The 25,031-nt window shown below is 36.0% G+C and overlaps 3 protein-coding genes across 5 annotated transcripts in view; 2 read left to right on the forward strand and 1 right to left on the reverse strand.

Moving 5' to 3' along the window:
• Nucleotides 1–1,051: 1,051 nt before the first annotated feature.
• LOC115447175 (putative fatty acyl-CoA reductase CG8306) lies at nt 1,052–9,423 on the forward strand. 2 transcript variants are annotated; one of them, XM_030174150.2, is made up of 13 exons: nt 1,052–1,150; nt 1,255–1,488; nt 1,672–1,839; nt 2,304–2,387; nt 2,816–2,961; nt 3,546–3,655; nt 4,028–4,111; nt 4,437–4,545; nt 5,386–5,502; nt 5,737–5,856; nt 6,527–6,686; nt 7,339–7,436; nt 8,458–9,423. In XM_030174150.2, the coding sequence occupies exons 2-13, from the start codon at nt 1,291–1,293 to the stop codon at nt 8,594–8,596; spliced, it is 1,533 nt and encodes a 510-aa protein (XP_030030010.1). In that variant the 5' UTR covers nt 1,052–1,150; nt 1,255–1,290; the 3' UTR covers nt 8,597–9,423. The 2 variants fall into 2 exon arrangements, with proteins under 2 accessions (XP_030030010.1, XP_037302937.1); XM_037447040.1 differs by lacking the exon at nt 1,052–1,150 and having other exon boundaries at nt 1,161–1,488.
• Nucleotides 9,424–12,423: 3,000 nt separating this feature from the next.
• LOC115447168 (trypsin, alkaline C-like) lies at nt 12,424–15,078 on the forward strand. The gene is made up of 4 exons (XM_030174141.1): nt 12,424–12,534; nt 12,701–12,866; nt 13,626–13,881; nt 14,722–15,078. Exons 1-4 carry the CDS (start codon nt 12,486–12,488, stop codon nt 15,016–15,018), a joined length of 768 nt encoding a protein of 255 aa, XP_030030001.1. The 5' UTR covers nt 12,424–12,485; the 3' UTR covers nt 15,019–15,078.
• Nucleotides 15,079–15,422: 344 nt separating this feature from the next.
• Nucleotides 15,423–25,031, reverse strand: part of LOC115447167 (MAP kinase-activated protein kinase 2) — a 39,259-nt gene continuing 29,650 nt past the window's right edge. Inside the window, exons 5-8 of one of the 2 annotated variants that reach the window (XM_030174140.2) lie at nt 23,925–24,056; nt 23,332–23,454; nt 21,148–21,300; nt 15,423–19,319 (exon numbers count right to left, since the gene is read on the reverse strand). In XM_030174140.2, coding sequence (XP_030030000.1) covers nt 19,248–19,319; nt 21,148–21,300; nt 23,332–23,454; nt 23,925–24,056 — 480 coding nt within the window. In that variant the 3' untranslated portion in view covers nt 15,423–19,247. Of the gene's footprint in view, nt 19,320–21,141; nt 21,301–23,331; nt 23,455–23,924; nt 24,057–25,031 lie in introns of both variants that reach the window. The other variant, XM_030174138.2, reaches the window with a different exon arrangement.

The raw sequence follows: 25,031 nt of genomic DNA on the forward strand, positions 1-25,031 counted from the left end.
TGCTGTAGGATTTATAAAATCAGGTATTTTGTATAGAGTCTATGCTTGTAATGAAGATATAGAAGTAACTAAAAACAAAACTGGTTTCCGGTATCGGCATTAAAAGTTGCTTACAAGAAAATGGAATACCAAAAAATTTTATCCCCATCCTTAAAGCACAAGAAAAAAATATTTCTTATGAAAAGCGTTACATTAATTAAATCTTCTTTTTACATATTGTTATTTTCTATTAAATTTGCCTGATGTAACACCCATATGTACTAAGTACCAGCGCTGCGGAATCACAAATCTCAAAAGATAGCAGTCATTTCATATTAAGAACTATATTGTAATGTGCCTGCAACGGGTACAAAACCCGTTTGCCTTGAGCTAACCAAGTGAAGAAAACTATGAATACTACGAACCGACATAATACAGTGTAAATAATAATTATTATGTATTAAGAGTTGATGATCGACCATGTATAGACGCCAATTAGGTAGATAATTTTTAGTGATAAATTTATTTACTAATAAAAATGGACTATTTTATATTTCATAACTTTTTAAACATGTAGCTCAACATATTATAAACAATGAGTTATGATGTAGTTTTATTTCGAATATATAATTTCAGTTGTTAACTTTTTTAGTTCTATTGTTTTTCTTTTGCACTGAAAAGTGTTGTTCGCGGCATGACCTGCGTAAAAATCAAGGAACCTTGCCTGCTACAAAAGTCCCTTTAATGCTGTAGCGGCTAGTAGTAGCATCTGAACGGCGCCAGCGCCATCTAGTATTAGAAAATCAGTTTAAAAATAATGTATTTCCCACGGGAGCGAATTACCAGAATAAAAAATAGCGTATTATAAATATAATTATCGAGAAGATTGAGTCTCTATGTGTGGCGAATTTTATCCAAATTTGTTCAGTAGTTTCTGCGTTTACTTTTAATAAACATCCAAAAGAAATTACAATTATTTATGATATTATTATGTAAGTAAATAAATAAGGATGAAGTTAGATAATATTATTGAGATAAAATTGAGAATGACGTGATAGTTTGGTAGCCCGTATGTTACCTCTATGAGCGCCCTATAAGTTTAATGTCAGTGTCATCAGTCATCAATCATTCAGACGTCAAGATCAAGTTCGATCAAGTCTCGGTCTTCAAGGTCAATTCAAGCTTGACTGTCTAATGCATATCATTTTTTATTTATCACACAGGCTTTACAACAATTTAAACCTCAAAACAACCTTATAATTGAATTATTTACAGATATCATAACACGAAGTGAGAGTGAAATCGTCGAAAATGTCTAAAGAATCTCAAATACGTGCGTTTTATAACGGCAAAAACTTTTTTATTACTGGCGGCACGGGATTTGTCGGGCTGTGCCTTATCGAAAGAATATTGCGCAGTATTCCTGATGTTGGAAAGGTATATTTACTGATGAGACCGAAGAAAGGCAAGGAGATATCACAAAGACTGGAGGAATTTCCCAAAAACCCGGTTAGTTTGAACATTTTTAAGGTTATAAAACTAAAATTTGCTAATAAGTAATTACTGTATGCTCTACATGTAGTAGAGCAGTATATTTATACCCAATGACAGAAAAAGTTTTATTAGATGTTTAGGAAACTTAAATTGACATAATGCAGCTACAAAAATAAATAAATTATATTTCGGTTTTAGATATTCGAAAAACTGTTAGAAACAAACACGACTGATATATTCAATAAGCTGGTGCCGATATCTGGCGATGTGGGGGAGGAGAACCTGGGACTGAGCGCCCAGGACCGACAGACTCTGGTGGACAATGTCAATGTTGTTATACATTCCGCTGCCACTCTTGATTTTCAGGTAAAATTTTATCATAAATTGTATGTAGCTAGTTACTGCTATTGTAAGATTAGGGACTAGTGGATTATTAATCCCAAAAAGTAGTAGCATTAGTATATATGAAAAATGTTATACTTCATAGTATATACACACCTTACCAGAGGTGCAACTGATGCACCTACATTTCAATGTGTGTATTCCATCCCATGATATGATAGGATAGAAGCCTACCTCTTTATTGAGCACAAATTTCAAACCCCTTGCTGATACTGTAAAACAATATCACTCTGCCTGATTAATGAAAGATGGCCCTTAAATTGCAAAAATATATATTAAGTTAGGTCAAAAACAAACAAACTTATGAGTGTTCTAATATTTTGAAAAGTTAAGGTATTTAATTTTACATAATGAAGCCTAAAATATATACAGCATTCACATTGTATGAGGTATATTAAAGACTAATCATTTCATTTTACCTTTTTTAGGAGAATCTCAGGCCAACAGTCAACATAAACCTTCTTGGTACTAGAAGAATAATGACACTATGTAAAGAAATTAAGAATTTGAGGGTGAGTTTATATCACATACATAATTTTATTTCCATGATCATTTCTAAATGAGTTATTGAACACTAAGCTTAAAACTACACAAGATTATTCTAATTCTATGATATTATAGACATTCATAAAATATTTAAGCCCTATACAAATATCTACCACAGGGATCATAATTTCAAACTAGCTTTTCTAAGTAATAGAGTGGTGGAAGTGTGGAATAAGCCCCCTAAAGATATAGTATCAGCTTGAAATACCCATATAAAAATTGACTTGATAGATATATTGGAATTATGAAGAAATGATTAGAGATTAGCAGGATAAACGCTTATCAGTTTTTTTATAATTGCTTGCATGATCATAAATAAATATTATAATAAAGGATTCAGTTAAAACATTTTATAATAAATAAACATTACACACATTTGTATAAATATTTTCAGGTGATGATCCATGTATCCTCGGCGTATGTGAACTCTTATTTGACAGAGGCTCATGAGAAGGTGTATGATGCTCCGGAAGATGCCGAGAAAGTTATCTCCTTGGTGGGCACTCTTAGTGATGAGGCACTGGACCAGATTGAACCAAAGTAATGAAATTCTTTTATATTTTAAAGTAACTGAATGCAAGAATAATGTGGTTTGCCTGATGGTCAGCGATATGACCACCCACAAACAGGCAACACCATACAGAACTTAGTATTATAAAGTACTGTCTGGCACTCCAATGCATATGTCACGCAGACTCATTATGTCCAGTAAATCATATTTATAGTGATATTATAAAGAGGAAAGTTTACGAGTTTGTTTGTAGGTTTGTAAACATTTATCGCGGAAATACGTTTTTACGCGTATGGAGCCGCGGGCGTACGCAACGGAAGTTCTCAAAAGGAATAATTATTTCCTCATTTTTGCAATATTGATGCTCCATTCCTATTAGTCATAGAATGATGTCATATAGCCTATAGCCTTTCACGATAATGAGCTATCCAACACTAAAATCATTTTCCAATTCAAACCAGTTATTACTGAGATAGCGCGTTCCAACAAACTCTTCAGCTTATATAATAGTATAGTCATCCAAGCTTTACCAGCTGATCCATTACTTGCTTGTATGTTGCTGTGATTAGACACTATCACTTTGTAACTTGACTTATGAAATGTCTTGTTCCAGATTGCTGAAGGACCATCCAAACACATACACATTCACAAAACATTTGGCAGAGCATGAGGTGGTGAAGTGTGCTGACAAGTTTCCCTGCACGATAGTCAGGCCTACCATGAGTGAGTTCATAATCACTTACTTACATTTACTTTTCTGAAATCATAATAAAATATTGTTGTAAAAGTACAATATTTTTTGTTTTTATGGTAATTGTTGTACATTATGCCAATTTCAAGTTGGGAAATACAATATTGTACTACAAAAAAAGTGTTTTTTAAATCTTATCAATCTTTGTTCTAACAGGAACCAGAAAACTGTCCTTTCCATTAGAAAATAATGCTTTTTTATTCATAATGTTATTGCTAAGTATTGTAATACATCTATTTTTATGTCTGTTAAATTATGTAAATACATGAAGATGAGAAAGTATTCTAACAATGTATATACATAAGTGCAACGGTGAGGCTATAACTATAATTTCGTATTTACAGTTGTTGGTGCTTGGAAAGAGCCTGTACCAGGATGGACATGTTCCAAAGTGGGACCTCAGGGATTCCTCATGGGAGCCTCTAAAGGTTTGTTATTAAATTTTCGTACTAGAAGTAGGAAAACATGAATTCTTGTAGAATTTTTTTACACCTTATTTCAGCACTCCAGTAAAATTTATTTTTATTTATATAGGCAAAGGCAAGGTCTCTACACTGTTCTTGACAGTAAAAGATTTATTTATTACAAAAAGTTGACTATTCCTCGTCAATCAACAGTATTATTCGTCCTATTAATGACTTGTCTAAATTATTACATTCTTCGAAAAATTATAACTTATTCAATCAATGCACATACTCTCCAGCTCTATATATAAATGTATATAATGGTCTATATATTTAATAAATGTTCCAGGCGTAGTTCGCCGTCTGCCGCTAGCCAAAGAGAACATAGCGGATTACATACCAGTGGACGTGGTGGTCAATGAGTTGCTGGTCGCTGGATGGAATGCAGCAAAGGCACCGTGAGTTATAAATGTTAATTATTATAAGTGCTAAATTCAATACAATGTATATATCTTCCACTTAGCAATGTTGTAGTATAGTATTTTGCTTGGATGGACACAAGCCAGTGTGGTTACTGGACATTATGGTAGTTAATACGCAATGCACGGTAAATAGTGATACAGTGACGAAGGTCGAAGTTTTCCCAAAGGTAACCCGACACAAAATATAGATTTAATTTCACTGTCTACGAGGTACTAATGTTCATAAAGGCGGTCCGCAAATCGTTCTAATGATAATTAAATTTTACATGAATTACGAAAGAGAAGCTAGCAGGAATCGGGTCATATGGACCCTTCGCCAGTGTAGTGTTATCCAACTTAATAAAATAATAACATTATTTTTCTCCCTCCGTGGCGTAGTTGTAATGCGTACGGGGTACGAGTAGTACTGTGGAGATAAGGTCCTGGGTTCCAATCCCGGGTCGGGTTAAATATATATGTGGGTGGCATTTTCCATCTATAAATTACTCAGTCGTAGCTCGGAGTCAGGAAGGTGGCGGTGTGAGACCCCCGTGCCCCGGGAAGCATGTATGTAAGGTCCTAGGTCCTGCGCCTGATCTCTCTGCGGTCATGTCGGATTGTCGTCTCACTGGACTATAAAGTAAAGGAACAGATAATGCTTGTGTATTGCGCACACACTTGTGCACTATAATATCTTCTGTATACCTGATTGAACTTCGTGGACAAAATTCAGCTAGGAGGGATTCATATTAAATATTCTAAGCTACGTATTATTTAACCAAGAAGGCGATTGACATATCTTTTGTGACAATGTCAAATTTGTTTTTTTTTTCTTAGGTCCGGCCTCACAGTGTACCATTGTTCGTCATCCACCCAGAAACCATTCGCGTGGTCCATGCTAGAATCATCTATAAATGGAATGTTACACAAATATCCTCTAAAAAGTGCTGTGTGGTGAGCAATTTCTTTTTCTACTCAAAAAAAAAAACAATGTGTTCTTGCTTTTCACTGTGGCTTGGTTTTTTTTTTCAACACGAAAAAATAAAGAAAACTTGAAAGTACACCGTGGCTTTTCTTTGTTTTTCTTTTTGTTTGTAGTTTTTTATACTTCTATTGTTAGAAGTAGGAAAATCGTTTACAGCAATTATTTACACAAAGTTGTCTAAAAAGCTATGTTATTTTTTACAGGTACCCTCATCTCAAATTAGTGCCGTCATTGTTGATGTTCAGGATCTCGGCCATCTTCATACATTTCTTCCCTGCTTTGCTGCTGGACACGTTGCTTAGACTAACCGGCGGAAGGCCTATGTAAGTACTTAGTAATTAATTAATGTATTATTGGACACAGCAATGGACTCTTCTAGACGTACGTTAGTGGAGATACAACTTAATTAAAGTTACGATTATTATAAAGGCAATATATTGGATTCGAGGGCTTCTAACAGGTTGCTGTGGAAATCTTTTGACAAGGCTTATGTTGAGCAGTGGACTTTAAATGAATTATTGAAGTATGCATCATGGTCAATTTATAGCCCAATTGATAGACAAATTGAATAACGAATGGACCCTATGAATATTGAAAAATCCAAAAATCTCTCCGCGCGTAATAAAATATATTCGATAAGTTGTAGTTGTTTGGGAAAACATTTTGAAGATGAGCAAATGATTATTAGGATTATTAAAAGATACGGAATCACAACTGCTCAAGAACACACAATGTATAAGGTAGCGTATATAAGCAGCAGGCCGGTATATCCAATAGCATGAGATAGCCACCTGTTGCCATTCGATACTCTATCTGGATGCCATCGCGCTTACCATCAGATGCAGTGCAGTGACTTTGCCGTAAAATTAAAATAAATAACAAATGTATTGAATGATAAAGCAAAGTCGATAGAATAAATATTAATTTCTTGCAGTCTCAGAAATTGTATTATAAATAAGTATGTACCATTTACAATTTTCATATATTTCACAGATTATGGCGCCTGCACAAAAACGTGTGGAACTCTTTGGGTCGCCTCGAAAAGTTTATATTCAGCGAGTGGAAGTTCCACAACCCGAACACAATGGACCTGGCGAAAAAACTCAACGACACCGACAAAGACATATTTTATATAGACATCACTACTTTATACGTGAGTGTTGATTTTTACAGTAACAATAGTGATGCTCTTAGTATTTTGTAGACGTGATATTTCTAAAGAACGTTTATTCTGTTTAATTGTTTATATATGCTTATAGATTTAGAATTTATTACTTTTATCCATTTTAACTTACCATAATGGTAAATTATAATTTTACAAGGAAATAACTAACAAAGAACAGCTTGGTTAAGCTTGGTAAGAAATAAAAATAGACTAATCTTTAAAATATATGAAATACAGGGTCATTTTGACGTTGCGATACTAAAGGAAAGAACATTCTCTTTAACTCTTCTAACATGAGCCAAAAATCTTTCATAAATAAATATGATCATTAAAAATCCCAACTTTACTAATAGTAATATGATTGTTTGATAATTTTGTAGTTTAATGTGATTATAGTGTGAGTGTATGCCTGACTGAAAATGAGATATTGTCACTGCGATGAATTCTCTTAGAGAAGAAGTAGCAGCATTAGGGCGCGTAAAATTAAAATTACTTTTATTGTGTTCCCAACTCCTACTTTTCTATTCGACACCTACAGTTCTAGTACCTTATTGCAAAAAAAATGTTTTATTCAGTAATGCAATATCAATATGTCCCTGTACAAAGTGTTAAGTAATAAATAACTAAAATTATTTTGTAGTGGGAGGATTACTTCAAAAACTTACTTTTGGGCGTGAGGCGGTACCTGAACAACGAGAAGAGTACGAATCTACAGTCGGCCAGGAACAAGGACTCTGTGTATGTATTAGTTTACAAGTTGTTCTGCCTCAGTCATATTAAAAATATTTTAGACATATTATAAATTCGAAAGTTATTGAAAGTGTTTGGATGTTTGATAGAAGTTATCACAGTAACCGGTGAACTGATTTCGATGAAATGTGGCACACAGATAGTGTAGGTGCTGTTCGGGGCCGGTTAAACAAAACAACGTACCGAGACAATAATTGTGACAAAATATAAATACATAACGAAACGGGTATACCTAGTAATGCGCTACAATATTCCGACAAATAGCGAGCGCATGCGCAGCCGTCCACGTGTCTCGCAACTGACTTAGCGTCACTCGCCGCCACTCGGCACGATAACAAGGGACGCGGGGCACATCGCCGCGCACTCCTGCTCTCATTACGTTTAAAATGGTCGTTCGCCTACAGATAGATCATCGTGATAAACTACTTTTATCCCCGTAATTTATTCCCCTGGATAATATTTGAACTTTAATTTGAGTCTTTTAAGATGGCGCTGGCGTCGTATAGATGGCGCCATCGATTCATGCGGGCGAAACCGCGAGCGCCACCTATCATCAGGTGCAGTGGGCTTACTTTGTTGTGCACGTAAAAAAAAAGTTTGACGCCGTCCGAGCCGCGAGCAGAAAAAACAAATGGCACATAGATAATATTAAAAGTACATACATACATAACATCACGCATTTATCCCCGAAGGGGTATGCAGAGTCGCAACTAGGGCACCCACTTTTCGCCAAATATGTTCCGTCCCATGATGTGATAGGGGGCGAGCCTATCGCCATATCGGGCACAAATTCCAGACTCCGGGCTGATACTGAGCAGAAAAACCCAAATATCACTTTGCCCGACCCGGGATTCGAACCCAGGACCTCATAGCGCTATTGTACCGGGCATGCAATACAACTACGCCACCGAGGCAGTCAAGGCAGTAATATTAAAAGTTCTTTAATTTTAAAAATTGCGAACGATGGCGGATGCAACAGCTTACTAATGACGTGTATACTTCATTCCAGGCTCATGGTGTTCCACATTATATGGCAGATGTTGGTGATAGTGACGCTGTGGTACAGCGTGGCGGCGGGCGCGGGGCTGTCGCTGGTGCAGAGCGCGTGGGTCGCGCCCACGCTCTACATGCTCTATAGTTACTTGTAAACGCGTGTACACAAATTCAACAACTAATTGAACTTGTAATTTTGGATTTAAAAATAACGGCCGTTTTCAATAAACTATCCCAATCTTAATCTACGATCCGATCACGAGGATATACCTTAGACTTGAGATCGTTTATTGAAAACGGCAGTGAATTAATTCTACAATATTTTGTAAAGCTGAGTTTAGACTGGTTCTCGGAGTCTTATATTGCTAAGAACTTCCGGATGTGCATACACTACTGGGAATATTTCATTAATTCTATACACATGCAAGTCACCGACGTACTGCAAGCTTCAAAATTTACAGATTGGTTCTTTCTAAACCGTATTTTGGCTACGTCGGCTAATCTCAACGGAGATCAGCCAAGCTCGCAGATATTATACTACAAGTGTGTACAACACACGGGTGCACTCTCTGTTCCTTCACTCTATAATCCAGTGAGACGGCGATCCGACATGACAAACGACTGTGCAGGACCAACGACTTGACATGCTTTAAAAAATATTTTATTAATTTATGGCTTCTGTAATTTGAAATTTACAGAAGTTTGGTTGCTGGGATTGTTTATACGGTAAAAACTGACAATGGAAGTCACCTGCAGGACTTGCTAATCGAAACCTCGGTTAAGAAAGTTAACAAGGTCGAATTATTAAAAAAAAAAAAATTGTTCAATTTATAAGAAATTTCGTGAAACGCAAAATTTGTAGCGTGATACCGTCCTATTCTATTTTTATTTGTCTTCGTCATTAGTGTTACATTAAGCGTCCATGGAAAGGTTGGAACAATGTAAATGCTTATCAGTATTTAATACATGATCTTATAGAATCTCTATATTTTTATTTTATACTAGCTTTTGCCCGCGGCTCCGCCCGCGTTATACAGTTTTTCAGGCTAAAGTTTTCCGTTATAAAAGTAGTAGTTTCCCGGGAGCCTCTCAAACTGTCTCCATACCAAATTTCATCTTAATACGTTGGGTAGTTTTTGAGTTTAACACGTTCAGGCAGACAGATGCAGCGGGGACTTTGTTTTATAATATATTTTTTAGAACTTTTTAAGAGGAATAATCCCGTCATACATCATTGTTGCATAACTTTAATCGTTTACGCAGCGCACGCAACGGAAGCTCTCAAAACTAATAATTTTTCCCCGTTTTTGCAACATGTTTCATTACTGCTCCGCTCCGATTGGTCATAGCGTGATGATATATAGCCTATAGCACTCCAGGAACAAAGGCCTATCCAACACAAAAAGATTTTTTCAGTTCAAACACGGTAGTTCCTGAGATTAGCCATTACTGCTCCGCTCCTATTAGTCATAGCGTGATGATATATAGCCTATAGCACTCCAGGAACAAAGTGCTATCCAACACAAAAATATTTTTTTCAGTTCGATCTGATAGTTCCTGAGATTAGCCATTACTGCTCCGCTCCTATTGGTCATAGCGTGATGATATATAGCCTATAGCACTACACTAATAAAGAGCTATCCAACACAAAAAGAATTTTTCAGTTCGAACCGGTAGTTCCTGAGATTAGTCATTACTGCTCCGCTCCTATTGGTCATAGCGTGATGATATATAGCCTATAGCACTCCACGAACAAAGGGCTATCCAACACAAAAAGAATTTTTCAGTTTGGACCGGTAGTTCTTGAGATTAGCCATTACTGCTCCGCTCCTATTGGTCATAGCGTGATGATATATAGCCTATAGCACTACACTAATAAAGAGCTATCCAACACAAAAAGAATTTTTCAGTTCGAACCGGTAGTTCCTGAGATTAGTCATTACTGCTCCGCTCCTATTGGTCATAGCGTGATGATATATAGCCTATAGCACTCCACGAACAAAGGGCTATCCAACACAAAAAGAATTTTTCAGTTTGGACCGGTAGTTCTTGAGATTAGCCATTACTGCCCCGCTCCTATTGGGTATAGCGTGATGATATATAGCCTATAGCACTCCACGAACAAAGGGCTATCCAACGCAAAAAGAATTTTTCAATTTGGACTGGTAGTTCCTGAGATTAGCGCGTTCAAACAAACAAACAAACAAACAAACTCTTCAGCTTTATATAATAGTATAGAAGTATAGATAATAAGGAAACTTTTTAATAGTCAAAGGTGGATTGTTATGGATATTGTATTTTTGTACATTCCAACGGCATTTGGTATTAAATATATTGTTATTAAATCTTGAGTTTTATTTACCTCATAGCTCTATCCAGTCACGCGTCTCGTGGCTCAGTCAAAATTATTCTGATATAAATATAAGTATTCCACTCTCCATCGTATTAAGAGCACCTTCAATTTGCTGAGAAGTGCTGCGTCATCGGGACAAGCGTGGGGTGGCGAGTATCTTTTCTGTGTGGATTAACCTTGATCGGTGACTGCGGCAGCGCAGCTAATTTGAAGACGACATAAAATTGCAGCTCATGCAATTCATCATTTATCCATAAGAGGTAGTATTTCAAAGGATTAGGAAGAATTTAAATAAGAACGTAAATCAAATTATTTTAAGTATGAAGTTTTTAACTCTTGAATTTTTCAAAATTGATTTCATCTAGAACTCAAAACGTTTGGAATTCTAGTTTCCGTGGCATACTTCGGAATGAAAGGTGAAAATTTCGGGTCAATCCATCGACTACTTTGCGATTTGCGGACACTACGGAAGATATTTTTTTATATTTTAGTATTAAAATGCTTAAATATAATTTACTTATTTTTTATAAATACGAATATAAAATTTATTTTATGAAAGACCACACAAAACTTTGAAGAAGCTGAAACACCACATAAAACTTTATATAAAGTACCGTGAACTATGTATATTATTATTGTTCAAATCACTTGTAGTGTGTAGATTAAATGGAGGGATTTCAAGAAGGTAATTCACATGAGGTGCTATTTCAATTACAAGTGTTTAAGTAGTAAACGTGACCACTTAAGGCGGTGCCCTAGCAAAAAAGCGTGTTAATCGAATTTTTAGTAACTATACTAATAATTTAGACATATCAATAACAATAAACACTAAATATCATTATTCTATATGTTATCTTTACTTTGGCTGTTTATTTTTTTTATATGTTTATAATGTCTTATTATAAAAAATATTATAAAAATTCCACAAAATTGATTCATGCTGTGCATCTTTTAAACAAACATATTAATTTGCAACTAATATTAACAGACAAACAATTTAATAAGGAACATTTTGGTAGTTTAAATTGTTCAAAAGGACCTAAAATCGATATTTTAAAACCATTATTCGTGTAACTGCATACTCCGGTCCTTAATTCTGCGCCGTAAATGTATGGAGGTTTGCTGGGGGGAGGGCCTTAAGATACCGTCACGCTTGTTACCCAGAAAAGGTAGCCGAGTCGCCAGCGTTATTCCTATAATAATGACACAGGTATGACTAGATCTGATATCCTTAAATCGAAGGAATTAGGTGTGTCCCAAAACGATATACTGAGGAACAGCAAGTATTCTTGGTTAATGCCATTTGTGATCCTTAGCTCTATAGTTGGTTATAAAGTATCATGTAATCCAACTAAAAATCTGAAGATTTTCCACTGAGAAAAAAAATATTTTCTGCATGATTTTTAAACAAAAAAATGCGCAGGCACATATACGTGGGAAAAGTGGATGTATAATTTTGCAAGAGATGCAACAATAATATAGTTTGTCTAAAGAATTATTTAACCTACTTTTTGTAAAATATTTCGTGATTAGAAATTGTACATCACCCCCTCCTAGATTCGCGCCTGTATCTATAAACTACACTTAGGTTCTTCGTCATAAGCCTTATCTAGTTATTCTATTCAGATAGGAAATATATATATTGTGAATTTGATAGAGACCACTTACTTTCAAAGTACACTCAAGAGAAAATGGGAGTCCGAACCGTATTGCTTGTAATCTGCCTCGGGGCAGCCATGGGTTAGTATATATTTTAATTTTATATATTATAGCAAATATAAAAATTTAAAATAAGCTTCGTCTCATACGATAGCTGATATAATATTATGTTAAGGGAATACATTGATTTACATCAATGCATCTTCATATTTTATTTACTTACTTATATGTTTCTAATTATTTGTAGCTGTACCAGCCACCGATAGGATCGTAGGTGGCCAGATTACAACGGTGACGTCATATCCGGAAATAGCTTCTCTGGCACGCCGTTACCTCTTGCTGTTTTACCTTCATTCATGTGGTGGCACCATATTGACTACTAAATCTATTATGACGGCTGCTCATTGCGTTTAGTAAGTATTTTTTTAAAGAAAACATAAGGACGGAAACTGTATGCGGCTCGCTTGACAAATTACGGTACCACCGCCTATAAACGATAGATAGGATTGCTTTTTCATACTATAACTTTTTTTAAATGAAATGAAATAATTTACTTGAACCTGTAAAATGTTATACATTACTTAGATTTCGTCAATATTAACTACCACCAGTCCGGAGAGCAGTTCTCACCAGAGAAGAACAGGAGAGAAACTCTGGTGTTGCTCTTTTTAAAATCAGTTTGAGGTGTAAACTACAATACATGATACACAGTAAAGAGAAAAATTAGAATTAATATTTTCTTTTTATTGCTGTTTAGAGTTCATTTATATGCTCGTAATATAGGTAATAAAAGAAATTTCCATACGAGTAATTTAAATTGTAAGGCACTGCACGGCATACCACTGCGCTGTTCACAATGAGAAAAATATGATTACTGTACTTAAGTCCAAGACGAGGGTGATAAGTCAAATCTTCCTACCTTTAATCGACTCTAATTTAAACGCACGCTATCTTTCACGCACGTTGCTCATTAATATGACTTATTTGTTACAACCAGCAGTGCCAAACATTTTCAATGAATTCGATTTCGGACCAACAGAGTTGATAACCATTAAAAATAAATTCCGATATAGAAATTAATCCCAATATCTGGTCTATAAGATTAGCCAGTGTGAGTGAAGAAGCCGATAAAGACATTATAACGTTCTTGAAAGCCGTTATGATTTTTACAGTGGAGACCAACCAGCGGACTGGCGGATTCGCGTCGGTTCCACGTACTCAAACAGCGGTGGCTCTGTATATAATATTGAGTCGATTACCATCCATCCGACGTACGATAGGCCCACGTTTAACAACGACGTGGCGATCATGCGGACCCAGGGTTACATAACCTACGGGAATTTGGTGCAGCCTGGCTCCATAGCGGGCGCCAACTTTGCCGTCGCCGACAACAGCACAGTCGTTGCAGCTGGCTGGGGATCTACTACCGTAAGTATATTCTATTACTATTGTTTTTAGGGTGGTATCTGAGAATATACAGTCTTACTTATAAACTTGTTTTAGCGTTAAGAATTGCTTAAATAGCTGTCAAATTATCACCGGTTTCCTAGTTTAGACTATTTAGTCATTGGTTTAGACATTAAGATGCAAGATGGCGGGTTTTGACTTACAGCTGATCGAGTTTCTTTGTGTTTTAACTAAGCATAGCATTGCGAAATTTTTATAAGTAAGATTGATAATGTCTAGTTCTTAGGTGTGCAAAATAAGTATGAGTAAAGATAAGAGAACTATTTTGTAGTGACAGCTTTGTACAGACGTCTCAGGGTTTGATCGAAGACGCCATGAGCTCATTGTTATGTATCAGTCCTAGGTTATATATTCGGGTGTAGTATAAGGAGTTTCTAAAGGATCTAGATATCGGGTTGTTAGTAAACGCTGGATACGTACCAGTGTTATTTATAAAACTGAAATACACGACTTAAACAGGAATAAGCGTTAAAGTTGGATTTCCACAAGGACACTGTCCTTCCTTATTTCTGGCTTTAAGGCAGGCCAAGTCGAGAGATTCCACAGGAGGCGGCAGGTGGGAGGGAGGCGGATCGATGAGGTCCGAGAGATACGCCACAAGTTCTGAGTCCTTGAATATGAATATTGACTAAGGCTTTTGGCGGCAAAAGTTGGATGTAACTAAAAAAGATTGCCGGATAAAGAACGCCTGAATAACTAATTACGGCAATCTCCTTGTCATATCCTTGATCCTTATCGTATTGGGAATGTTTATGGATTTTACGTTCCACTTCCTAATTTGCTATTATAAATTGCTTTCAGAACGGAGGTGCTGTAGTGAGCCAACTTCGTCACGTGGCATTGAGGACGGTGAATCAAATGGTTTGCGCGTTGAGGTACAACAGCATCGAGAAGATGGTCAATGAGAACATGCTGTGCGCTGGCTGGTTGAACGTAGGGGGTAAAGACACCTGCCAGGGCGATTCTGGAGGTCCCCTGTACTATGGCAGGGTGGTAGTGGGAATAACATCGTGGGGGGCCCAGTGCGCGGCGCCTGAGTTTCCTGGGGTGTACACTCGCGTTCCGCGTTTCACATCTTGGGTTCAAGCCAACGCTTAAATATGTCTAAAAATGTGTTTGATGGGTGAAATAAAAATAAGTTTAAATGAAATAAGAGTACTTATTTGTACATTATTTATAGAACTAACATATTACCCACCTTTTTGGTCAAGTAGTAGTGCCCTCCAGCCAATTACCAGGTCGAAAAAGCTGAATGGTGATAATTCATTCTTATTACTAACAATTCAAATTTATTCAACATAGTTCAGTACATAGATAAGTTCACAGCAGGTCAGCACAGTTCAGAACTAGTCAGTTAAGTTCAGAGTTGGTCAGTTTAAGTACCAAAGATTGGGGAGAATGCAGGTTTATTTTGAAAAAACGTAATATAATATTTGAGTTTAAATAAGCCCGATGAAAAGTGTCTTAGGCAAGGCATAGCTAGTTCACAATAAAACACAATATTCTCCATACATATAATATATTTTCATTGACACCGCTCTCACAAGTCAAAAGTAACTTACATTAACTTATTTGGTTTAGGAGTGATGTAAAATGCATTAAGTAAACCAGCATTTTGATTGCAAAAAAACTAACATTTACTAATTTAATAGCATATTAATTGAACAAAAATCGATTATTAATACCAAAGTATCGATTTGAAATGCTTTCATAATCGATTTATAATCATCACCATAGTTGTAAAAATATAGTAATTTGAACACATAGTATTATCGAAAGTATAATTATTACAGAAACAGTTACAGTGTTTCGATATTGCCTTGTACGAAACGATTTAAGCCACCTAAATTGTATATATTAGTTTATTTTGCAATCATATAAATGAGAAAATAAGTACTTAAAAATAAAGATTACAGCTTTAGTGATGTCAAATTTGCAAAAAAAAATAACAAAAAACATACTTGTAGACAAAGAAATTTTGTGACATAATATATCTATCATAAAGTTCATACTTGCTTATTCATCACTTTGACGCAATTTATAACCTCATACTTTGCGCACACCCGCATTCAGATGTGGTCGATGGGGAATGATTTCTTACTATTTTTTCATATAATTAGGTATTGTGTATGTATCCTCTCCCGTCTCGATATATCGCATCAATAGACCAAAGCACTGGTAAGCTTGAAAAGCTCCAAAAATAATATTTTTCTATGCTATATAAAAATCCTTATCCATATTTCAAATTAGCCAAAAGAACAGAAAATATACTTAATGCCTACGCGCGTCTGCAAAAATATGCATAAGAAAATATATTCTCGAAATTTCCCTCGACGTTAATGGACGGCAAACAAAACACGATGCGCGATTCCGGTGTAGATGAACAGCAATTGTCTTAAAATTATCTATCAGCAAAAAACTATTTCCAAATATTTACGCTAAGTTCATCTTTCATTTAGACTTCTGCGTAGAAACGAAATTAAACCTAATTTCTATTAACATACAGTTCGCATTTGACAGGTATTACCTCACAAAGGTTAGTCTAAACAATATTAACGCAAAACTTAACTATCAAACGACTGATGTAATATTTTCCTAAGTTTCATGGACAAAACTTTCATCGTAACAGTTTAATTGATATCAAACGAAGACGTTCCTTATCGTCGCCGTGCAAAAATTTTGACACTGGTCATCTTCTATTGTAGAAGTCCTGCATTAAAATCGATAACTTCGTGAAAACGATGTAATTTCAGATATCTCCAGAAACCATTTTGTTTTTATTACTTATAATAGACGTGATTTGCTAGTAGAATTGTATTTTGTGCCACATATAGGAAGAAATGGATTTAAAGATAGTATGGATGACTCCAGATGAATTGAAAAAAATATCGACTATTTCGTAGTTACCCATAAGTGTCAAATTTTTTGCAAAGCGCTCTCTATACGCTCACAAAGACCTAGTACACCATTTAAAACACGCCCAAAAATATTATTTTTCCACTTATAAAGAATAATACTAAATTATATACACAGTTATTGTTTGTCAACCCTTTGCGATCGGAACGAGACGGAAAACTAGGCTTTATTGATGAGTGGAATAAATCCTATTCTAGTTTATAATTATTGGCATCTTTAATTGTGATCAAATTCATTCCAACTGTGTCTGTATAATATTATTGAAATGCCGATCGCAAATGGTTAAATGTAATGGAAAGTAGCTGGCTTTATACGACATGGGGGGGTGTAACACCCCACTACAGATTCCAAGAGGGACCTTTACTAAAATTAAATATTAATATAATATGGGTAATTCTATCTTGCTGTATTTTTAATATTTATGCGCTAGCTTAATCTTAACAAATTTTATAAAAATAATAATATTTCTATATGGGATGCATATAATTTTATTTAAATGCCTGATTTACAAAATATGTAAATGATTTATTTGTTTATGCTACGGAAATATGAGAACTTAAAATTAAAATATTATAGAAACTCCAAGCATTCTTTTAGGAACATAAAACCAAGATATACAAAAGTGTGTTTTAGATAGTTCATCGTATAAAGCCAGCTGTCAAACATGACAGGCGTCATTTCAACGACATGTCATCCGTCAAGTGACAGATGTCAAATTGACAACGTGATATAAAATAATACTACGTTTTTTGACACTGTTTATCTTAAATTCGTAATGTATGTACGGAAAAATTGGAGCAAACCTTAATGTTTTGTGTTTTATTTAATTAGTAATTTCTTTAGAATTAATTATCAACTAGTTGTATATTTAAATTGCCGACATTGCAAGTACAATCAGTGATAATCGCAAATCCATTAATCGCCATTGTTTGTGATAGTAGTTGTAACGTAATTGTCAAGAAAAAATATATATTCAATCAATGTAATTTAATTTTAAAATAAACATAATAACTAGATAAAATTATTGCTAAATAGGCGATTAACACTAAGAGGTGGACTCACTGGTAGCTTTTATTTTGTGGGCACTTAAAATATTATCCAAGCCATTGTGATGTAAGTAATTATTGTACAATACTAACCTAGCGCTTATTTCCGTACATACATACAAAATATATTTCTAACTATGTATAATGTATATACACAACATTTGTGACAGCACCTTTGATAATGACAGTGCAAATTGACATTGACGGGTCTTTTGACATTGACAGGTCTTTTATGACATTGACACATTTAGAAACACATTATAGAGTAAATAATTTTGTAATTGTAAATTTAATTTATGTTGTACTAGAGTATCGCGAATTAAATATAATAATGAGAATATTAACTATTTTAGTAGCAATTTGAATGTCGGTCAAATACATTACACAAGATTGAACGCGGATTCCAATAAACCATCCCAACCGCTAATTAGGCTTCATAATTATCAGCCGCAGGATGTCCACTGCTGAACATGGGTTTCTCCCAAAGATTTCCAGATCCACCTTTTAGAAGCGGCCCGCATCCAGCGACCTTCTGCTACTTTTATAAGGTCATCTGTCGACCTCAGAGGTGAACGTCCAAACAAGGCTTAATTAAGAATAACCCAATGAAAATAACAAATCTATAACGCACCCTTAAAACTAAAGTGACATGATTCAAAAAAGATGATTTGTGAAAAAAAAAAAAACATTTGAGAATAATATAAAAGGCAATGAATTGAGCAGTCGCGGCGAAAGTGAAAATCTGTTTTTATTTTATAGTTTTGTATTTTTCTCATCATAGGGTTGTAGAAGATGCGTTAGAAGGTCGATTTTTAACAAAAATCTGAATATATGTTAATTTTAAGCTAGGTAACTTTAGTTCTAAGGGTGCGATAAGTATGTCAAACTAACTTTATTCTGATTGATTAATTTTGTTATGGATCCTAGTAGCAATTAAGATCGTTTATAAAAATCGTCCATAAACGGATCAATGACTTATTATTTCAATAAATTTTACAACTGGTAGCAATTAAAAATATTTATACTGTTCTTCACTAACCTTACTGTAATACGCTTATTAATGCATATTCTTTAATTCTAAAATCCAACACACACCAATCTGCATATGAACACACTGATTCTCTACAAAGACCTTTTTACTGTTTCGGTGTTGCCACATTATACTGTCATGTTTCTAGACATCAAGCGAGCGTATCCTCATCGTTATTCAGATGTTTATTTTTTTTTATTTTGCCATTCAAATATAGAACATATAAACAAATATATTACCACCAGTTGTAACGTTGTTGACGGCAGATTACAACAATATAGTTGTGCAGTGTATGTTTAACTATTTAACAGCCAAATATGTTACGCACTTGAACCTCAGGCACCGACTTTGTTGCGTCGCTTGTTCAGTAGTGAGTTGTTGCTTTCACCCAACGCTTTGATTTGTACCTGGAAGAGAAAGTGTGTTGTTTTTTAAATAATTCAAACGCACTTAGATATTTTTTCGGGACCGGCAAACTGACGTCACTGCACCTGACGCTAATGGAGTGGGGTCCAATAGAATGTCGACTGACGAGAGATGATTACATCTCCACCGTATGAATAAGTAATCTCCGCATGAATACAGGTACCAGAAGACACTGTAGAGTGATGAGAGATGACTGACCCCCGATGATGACATTGTTATGCCGGCCTGTTGGAACCGAATATACATACTATAATCACAGACTGATCCCGGAACGCGACACACTAACGTGGGCCACTATGGCGGGTTTTAATACTTGTATCTTTTATCTCTGAAGGGTAGGTAGTAAAGCAACTGATGTGTATTCGGTCCCATGATGTGATAGGGCGGGCTCATCACTTTATGTAGTAGGAAGATGTATATAAAATAGTATATCTTGCTTTACTCCCGCAATCAAGACGTACCTGATGAAATCTTATCTACATAATATTAATACGTAAAAAAACGCTTTGTAGTTAGTTAGCACACTGCGCGCAAGGAGGAGTGTGAAATTTGGCATTGAAAAAAAACTTACTCTAGGGTATATGTACATGCAGATTAATTATTATGTTAACCACGATTGTGTAGGCAAACACAGACGACCGATTTTTGTTATGTTATGGTGTAATGAAGGGAAATTTCTTTATATTACATTATTTACGACCATACAATTTAACAACTGCGTTACCTGTCAATAACGAGTCGTTATACTATAGTTTTTACTTTAAAAAAAACACACAAACAAGACACTTTAAGTACATATTACCGATTTTTATCGTACCGATTAGTCGGTCGTATGCGTTTTATCGTACCGATATATCGGTCGTGTGCGTTCGCCTCAAATCTATACTATTATATAAAGCTGACGAGTTTGTTTGTTTGTTTGTTTGTTTGTTTGTTTGAACGCGCTAATCTCAGGAACTACCGGTCCAAATTGAAAAATTCTTTTTGCGTTGGATAGCCCTTTGTTCGTGGAGTGCTATAGGCTATATATCATCACGCTATACCCAATAGGAGCGGAGCAGTAATGACTAATCTCAGGAACTACCGGTCCAAACTGAAAAATTCTTTTTGCGTTGGATAGCCCTTTGTTCGTGGAGTGCTATAGGCTATATATCATCACGCTATGACCAATAGGAGCGGAGCAGTAATGGCTAATCTCAGGAACTATCGGTCCAAACTGAAAAATCTTTTTGTGTCGGATAGCCCTTTGGTCGTGGAGTGCTATAGACTATATATTATCACGCTATGACCAATAGGAGCGGAGCAGTAATGGCTAATCTCAGAAACTACCGGTTCGAACTGAAAATTTCTTTTTGTGTTGGATAGCTCTTTATTCGTGTAGTACTATAGGCTATATATCATCACGCTATGACCAATAGGAGCGGAGCAGTAATGAAACATGTTGCAAATACTGGGAAAATTTATTAGTTTTGAGAGCTTCCGTTGCGTGCGCTGCGTAAACGGTTAAAGTTATGCAACAATTATGTATGACGGGATTGTTCCTCTTAAAAAGTTCTATAAAAATATATTATAAAACAAAGTCCCCGCTGCATCCGTCTGCCTGAACGTCTTAAACTCAAAAACTACCCAACGTATTAAGATGAAATTGGGTATGGAGACAGTTTGAAACCCTGGGAAGAACATAGGCTCCCGGGAAACTACTACTTTTATAATGGAAAACTTTAGCCTGAAAAACTTTACAACGCGGGCGGAGTCGCGAGCAAAAGCTAGTACGTTATATACATGACGTGTATCTACACTCGCCTGTACCTGGTCGTAGTCGACGCGCATGGTGGCGAGCGAGCGAGTCATCTCGTCCTGCACGTCGGGCCACGTGTCGCCGCCCTCGCGCAGCAGCGTGTTCGTGTACAGCGGCGTCTGCGGCACTTGTGTGTACTGTCTGATCCACGGACTCGCCATCACCTGAAATAGACACGTCACAATCAATCATAGGTATCAGATACAGCCTCGGATCTTGAATTTTTTGGAGGCGGGGCAAAATCTGTATAGTGCCGCCCCCGACCACCTATATTTTTACTTTTGTCATCATTATCATCATGATATCGCGCCCCGCGGGAAATAATTTATATGTGTAATGTACTGGATGTCTCAGTAGTCAAAGTTGCGTTAATGATGAGATGTGTATTCGTCTGCCAAGTTTGAATTTGCCGCCCTCTAAATTCGCCGCCCGGGGCACGGGCCCTGGCTTGCCCCCCCCCTAGATCCGGGGCTGATCAGATATCACGTATAATTCATTTATTAATAATAATAATAATATCAGCCCTGTATTATATACTTGCCCACTACTGAGCACGGGCCTCCTTTACTACTGAGAGGGATTAGGCCTTAGTCCACAACGCTGGCCTTGTGCGGATTGGTAGACTTCACACACCTTCGAAATTCATGTAGAGAACTTCTCAGATGTGCAGGTTTCCTCACGATGTTTTCCTTCACCGTTAAAGCGAACGATAAATTCACAAAGAATACACACATGATTTTAGAAAAGTCAGATGTGTGTGCCCTTGGGATTTGAGCCTGCGGACATTCGTCTTGGCAGTCCGTTCCACACCCAACTAGGCTATCGCCGCTATATAATTTATTTATTTAAACTTTATATACAGTAAATGTATACAGGTAGACTTAATGCCTGAGGCATTTTCTAAGAGTCATCCATCAAAATAAATGCGATTAAATTCGGTTCTTGTCAACCTAACAAACATCTGTGTCATACAGGCGCAGGTTATTGACCGCAACCTCAATCATTATGAATCATTCCACTTGTGACACATATTTATTATTATATTTATTACTAGTATATATTTTTGATGCCTTTATTACTGTAAGTTATTTTTATATCATGTTTTGTGGCATGTCACTCTCGAAGCCAACTTAAATATACCAAGCTCTGCATTTTAAGTATTGCACTTATCACTCTAAGATATCAGAAGCTAAGATGTATTTCTCCAATCGTTAACGCTAATAGAAAACAATACTGTATGGGAATGACGTGAAATCGATAACTTCATCGCTAAGATTTGTACTTTATTTGTTACATTTAAAATTAACTGAACTATGTTAATCTTATAGAGTATCCCCCTTATTCATAGACGTTATTTATCTAAGGACGGAGCATTGCTGTGATAACAAGTTTGTTTCTCAGCTTTGTTTATCTGACAGTCAACTAGATTCAAGTTGTATCCCAATATTAGCCAATCACAACGGCCCTATGTCTACGCACTGCGAAGACTGCCATGCCGTCAGCACTGAGAAACAGACTTGTTATAAGAGCTTTACTCCGTCCTTAGATAAATAACGTCTAAGAATAAGGGGGTAAGCATACTCAAGCGATCATGAATGTAGTTTCTTTATTTTTAGTGAGATTTTTTAAGTCGGATGAGCGACTTGCAAATGCTCAGCGACTCGGGTTGAGTTTATGGGAACCGGACATTAATTGGTTTTAATATTTACCTATGATAAAAAGCGGCGATATGACGAAAGTCCGCAGGTTCAAAACCTAAAGGCAGGCACCTCTGACTTTTTTAAAGTTATGTGAGTATTTTTGTGAATTATTGCTTGCATTACTGGTAGAAGCAAAACATCGTGAGAAAAACTGCATACCTGATAAGTTCTTTATAAGAATTTGGAAGGTATGTGAAGTTTATCAATCCGCAATAGGCTAGCGTGGTGGACTGAGGCCTAATCCCTCTCAGTAGTAGAGGAGACCCGTGCTCAACAGTGGGACAGTATTAATACAGGGCTGGTATTATTATTATTATTACTCCGTCCTTAGATAAAAAACGTCTATGAATAAGGGGGGAAGCCTTCTCAAGCGATTATGAAAGTAGTTTCTTTATCTTAGGTGATATTTTTGGAATGAGATAGGGCTACTTGCAAAATCTCAGCAACTCGGGTTGAGTTTATGGCAATCGTCCATTAATTGGTTTTTATATTTACCTGTTCTATGGAGAGCCGTTTCGCCGGGTCCACGGATAGCATGCCGCGTATCAGGTTCTTCGCTTCAGACGACACGTTCGACCATTCTGGTTCCGGGAAGTCGTATTGCCCTAGCCTGATGCGCTGGGGGAGGATAAACATTTATTCAATGTAGTGCATTGACGTATATTATATAGACACGAATCTACATATAAACTGTTCATAATCTGAACTAAAATGGCAACCAAAATGTCACTGTCATAATCTATTTATTCACTTGAACAACAAATCATTTTACTTATTTCACTAATATTTTTTATTCAAATCCAAGTTTGTACTTAGAATGGCGTTTTTATATCATGAGCGCCACTCCGTACACAACCACAAGCATCAATATTGACACCATACTGAAATCAGTTTGAATGGATGACAATTCAATTCGGTTGAACACAGTGAATGTTCGGAACGCCAAATCTAGTACGTAGTACATACATATCGATGGTGTAGTGTGGAATAATTAGCATTAGTATTAATTGTTAGTTAAATCACATTTAGCATTTCACAAATTAAATACAGTTTGTAAATTCGTCAAGTAGTCTCTGAAGATTTCTTACCTTTTTCATGCCTGGTGATATGGCTAGCCCGTGGTTGGAGTAGAACGGCGGGAACCCGCACAACAGTATGTACATCACGACGCCCAGCGACCATATGTCACAGGATTTGTCGTACTTCTCTGGACCTAGCACCTGGAGAGTTTAGGATCTGGATTAATAAAAGTATCAAGATTATCGAATCCTACGAAAACTATGTGTCGTATCAACCTTGCTAGTATTAAGATATTTGAATTTTACAATACTTTAGCTTCCAAGTTGTAAAGCAACATTAAAGTCGTCAATCTATTGCTTAGTAGTGTTGATCTAGGAAATTGGGTCCCTAGAGGTCAAGCGGATCACAACTCGGTAGGCCGCCAGTCCACATAATCATACCTTCCTTTTGGAACTTAATAACATGGGACCTTTCCCACGAAAAATAATAAAAATATATAGAATACGTCAAAGAATACATCGGCATTGACCTTCGCGTGTGTATAATGGATCGCGGCGTGCAGGTCGCGCCGCCATGACCCTACCTCATTGCCGAAATTACTTTGTTTTGTATAACATTAACAAAACTATAACTTGTAATGTTTTATTGTACAACTTTAACCCGCAAAGTATAAGTATGTGTTAACTACGGTTAATTAAATGTGAGTTAAAACAACTAAGTGTTGAATACTTGTGTTGTGGTGACCGAATATTATTTTTGGGAAGATTTATCTGATAAGCAGTGTAAAAAATGTTTCACCATGATTCGAATGAATGAAAACCCTTTTCTGTACTCTACATACAGCAAAATGATTACAATTACAATCTCTCCGCTAACATTTTCCGCGTGACATCTTGTCACTTTTTAGTGTTTGGAAAAAATTGCTGTCCCATCGCTTGTGGCTAACTTCAGTGCAGTCAAAATAGTAATTATTGCGACAGTGAATATAAGATTTGATTTGTAAATATAAGATCCAATTATACTTATCTTGCACTACAAATTTATCATAAAATAAGACGAAAAAGTAATTATTTCTATAGACAAACGGGTGATGATTTATGAATAAAGTGATTCCCGTGCCTAACTTCAGATCAAAACAATTGTTTTAACAGTTAGCGTGTTCTATTTTTAAAAAT

The sequence above is a fragment of the Manduca sexta genome, unplaced genomic scaffold, assembly GCF_014839805.1.
Source record: "Manduca sexta isolate Smith_Timp_Sample1 unplaced genomic scaffold, JHU_Msex_v1.0 HiC_scaffold_54, whole genome shotgun sequence".
Taxonomy (NCBI): Eukaryota; Metazoa; Arthropoda; class Insecta; order Lepidoptera; family Sphingidae; genus Manduca; species Manduca sexta.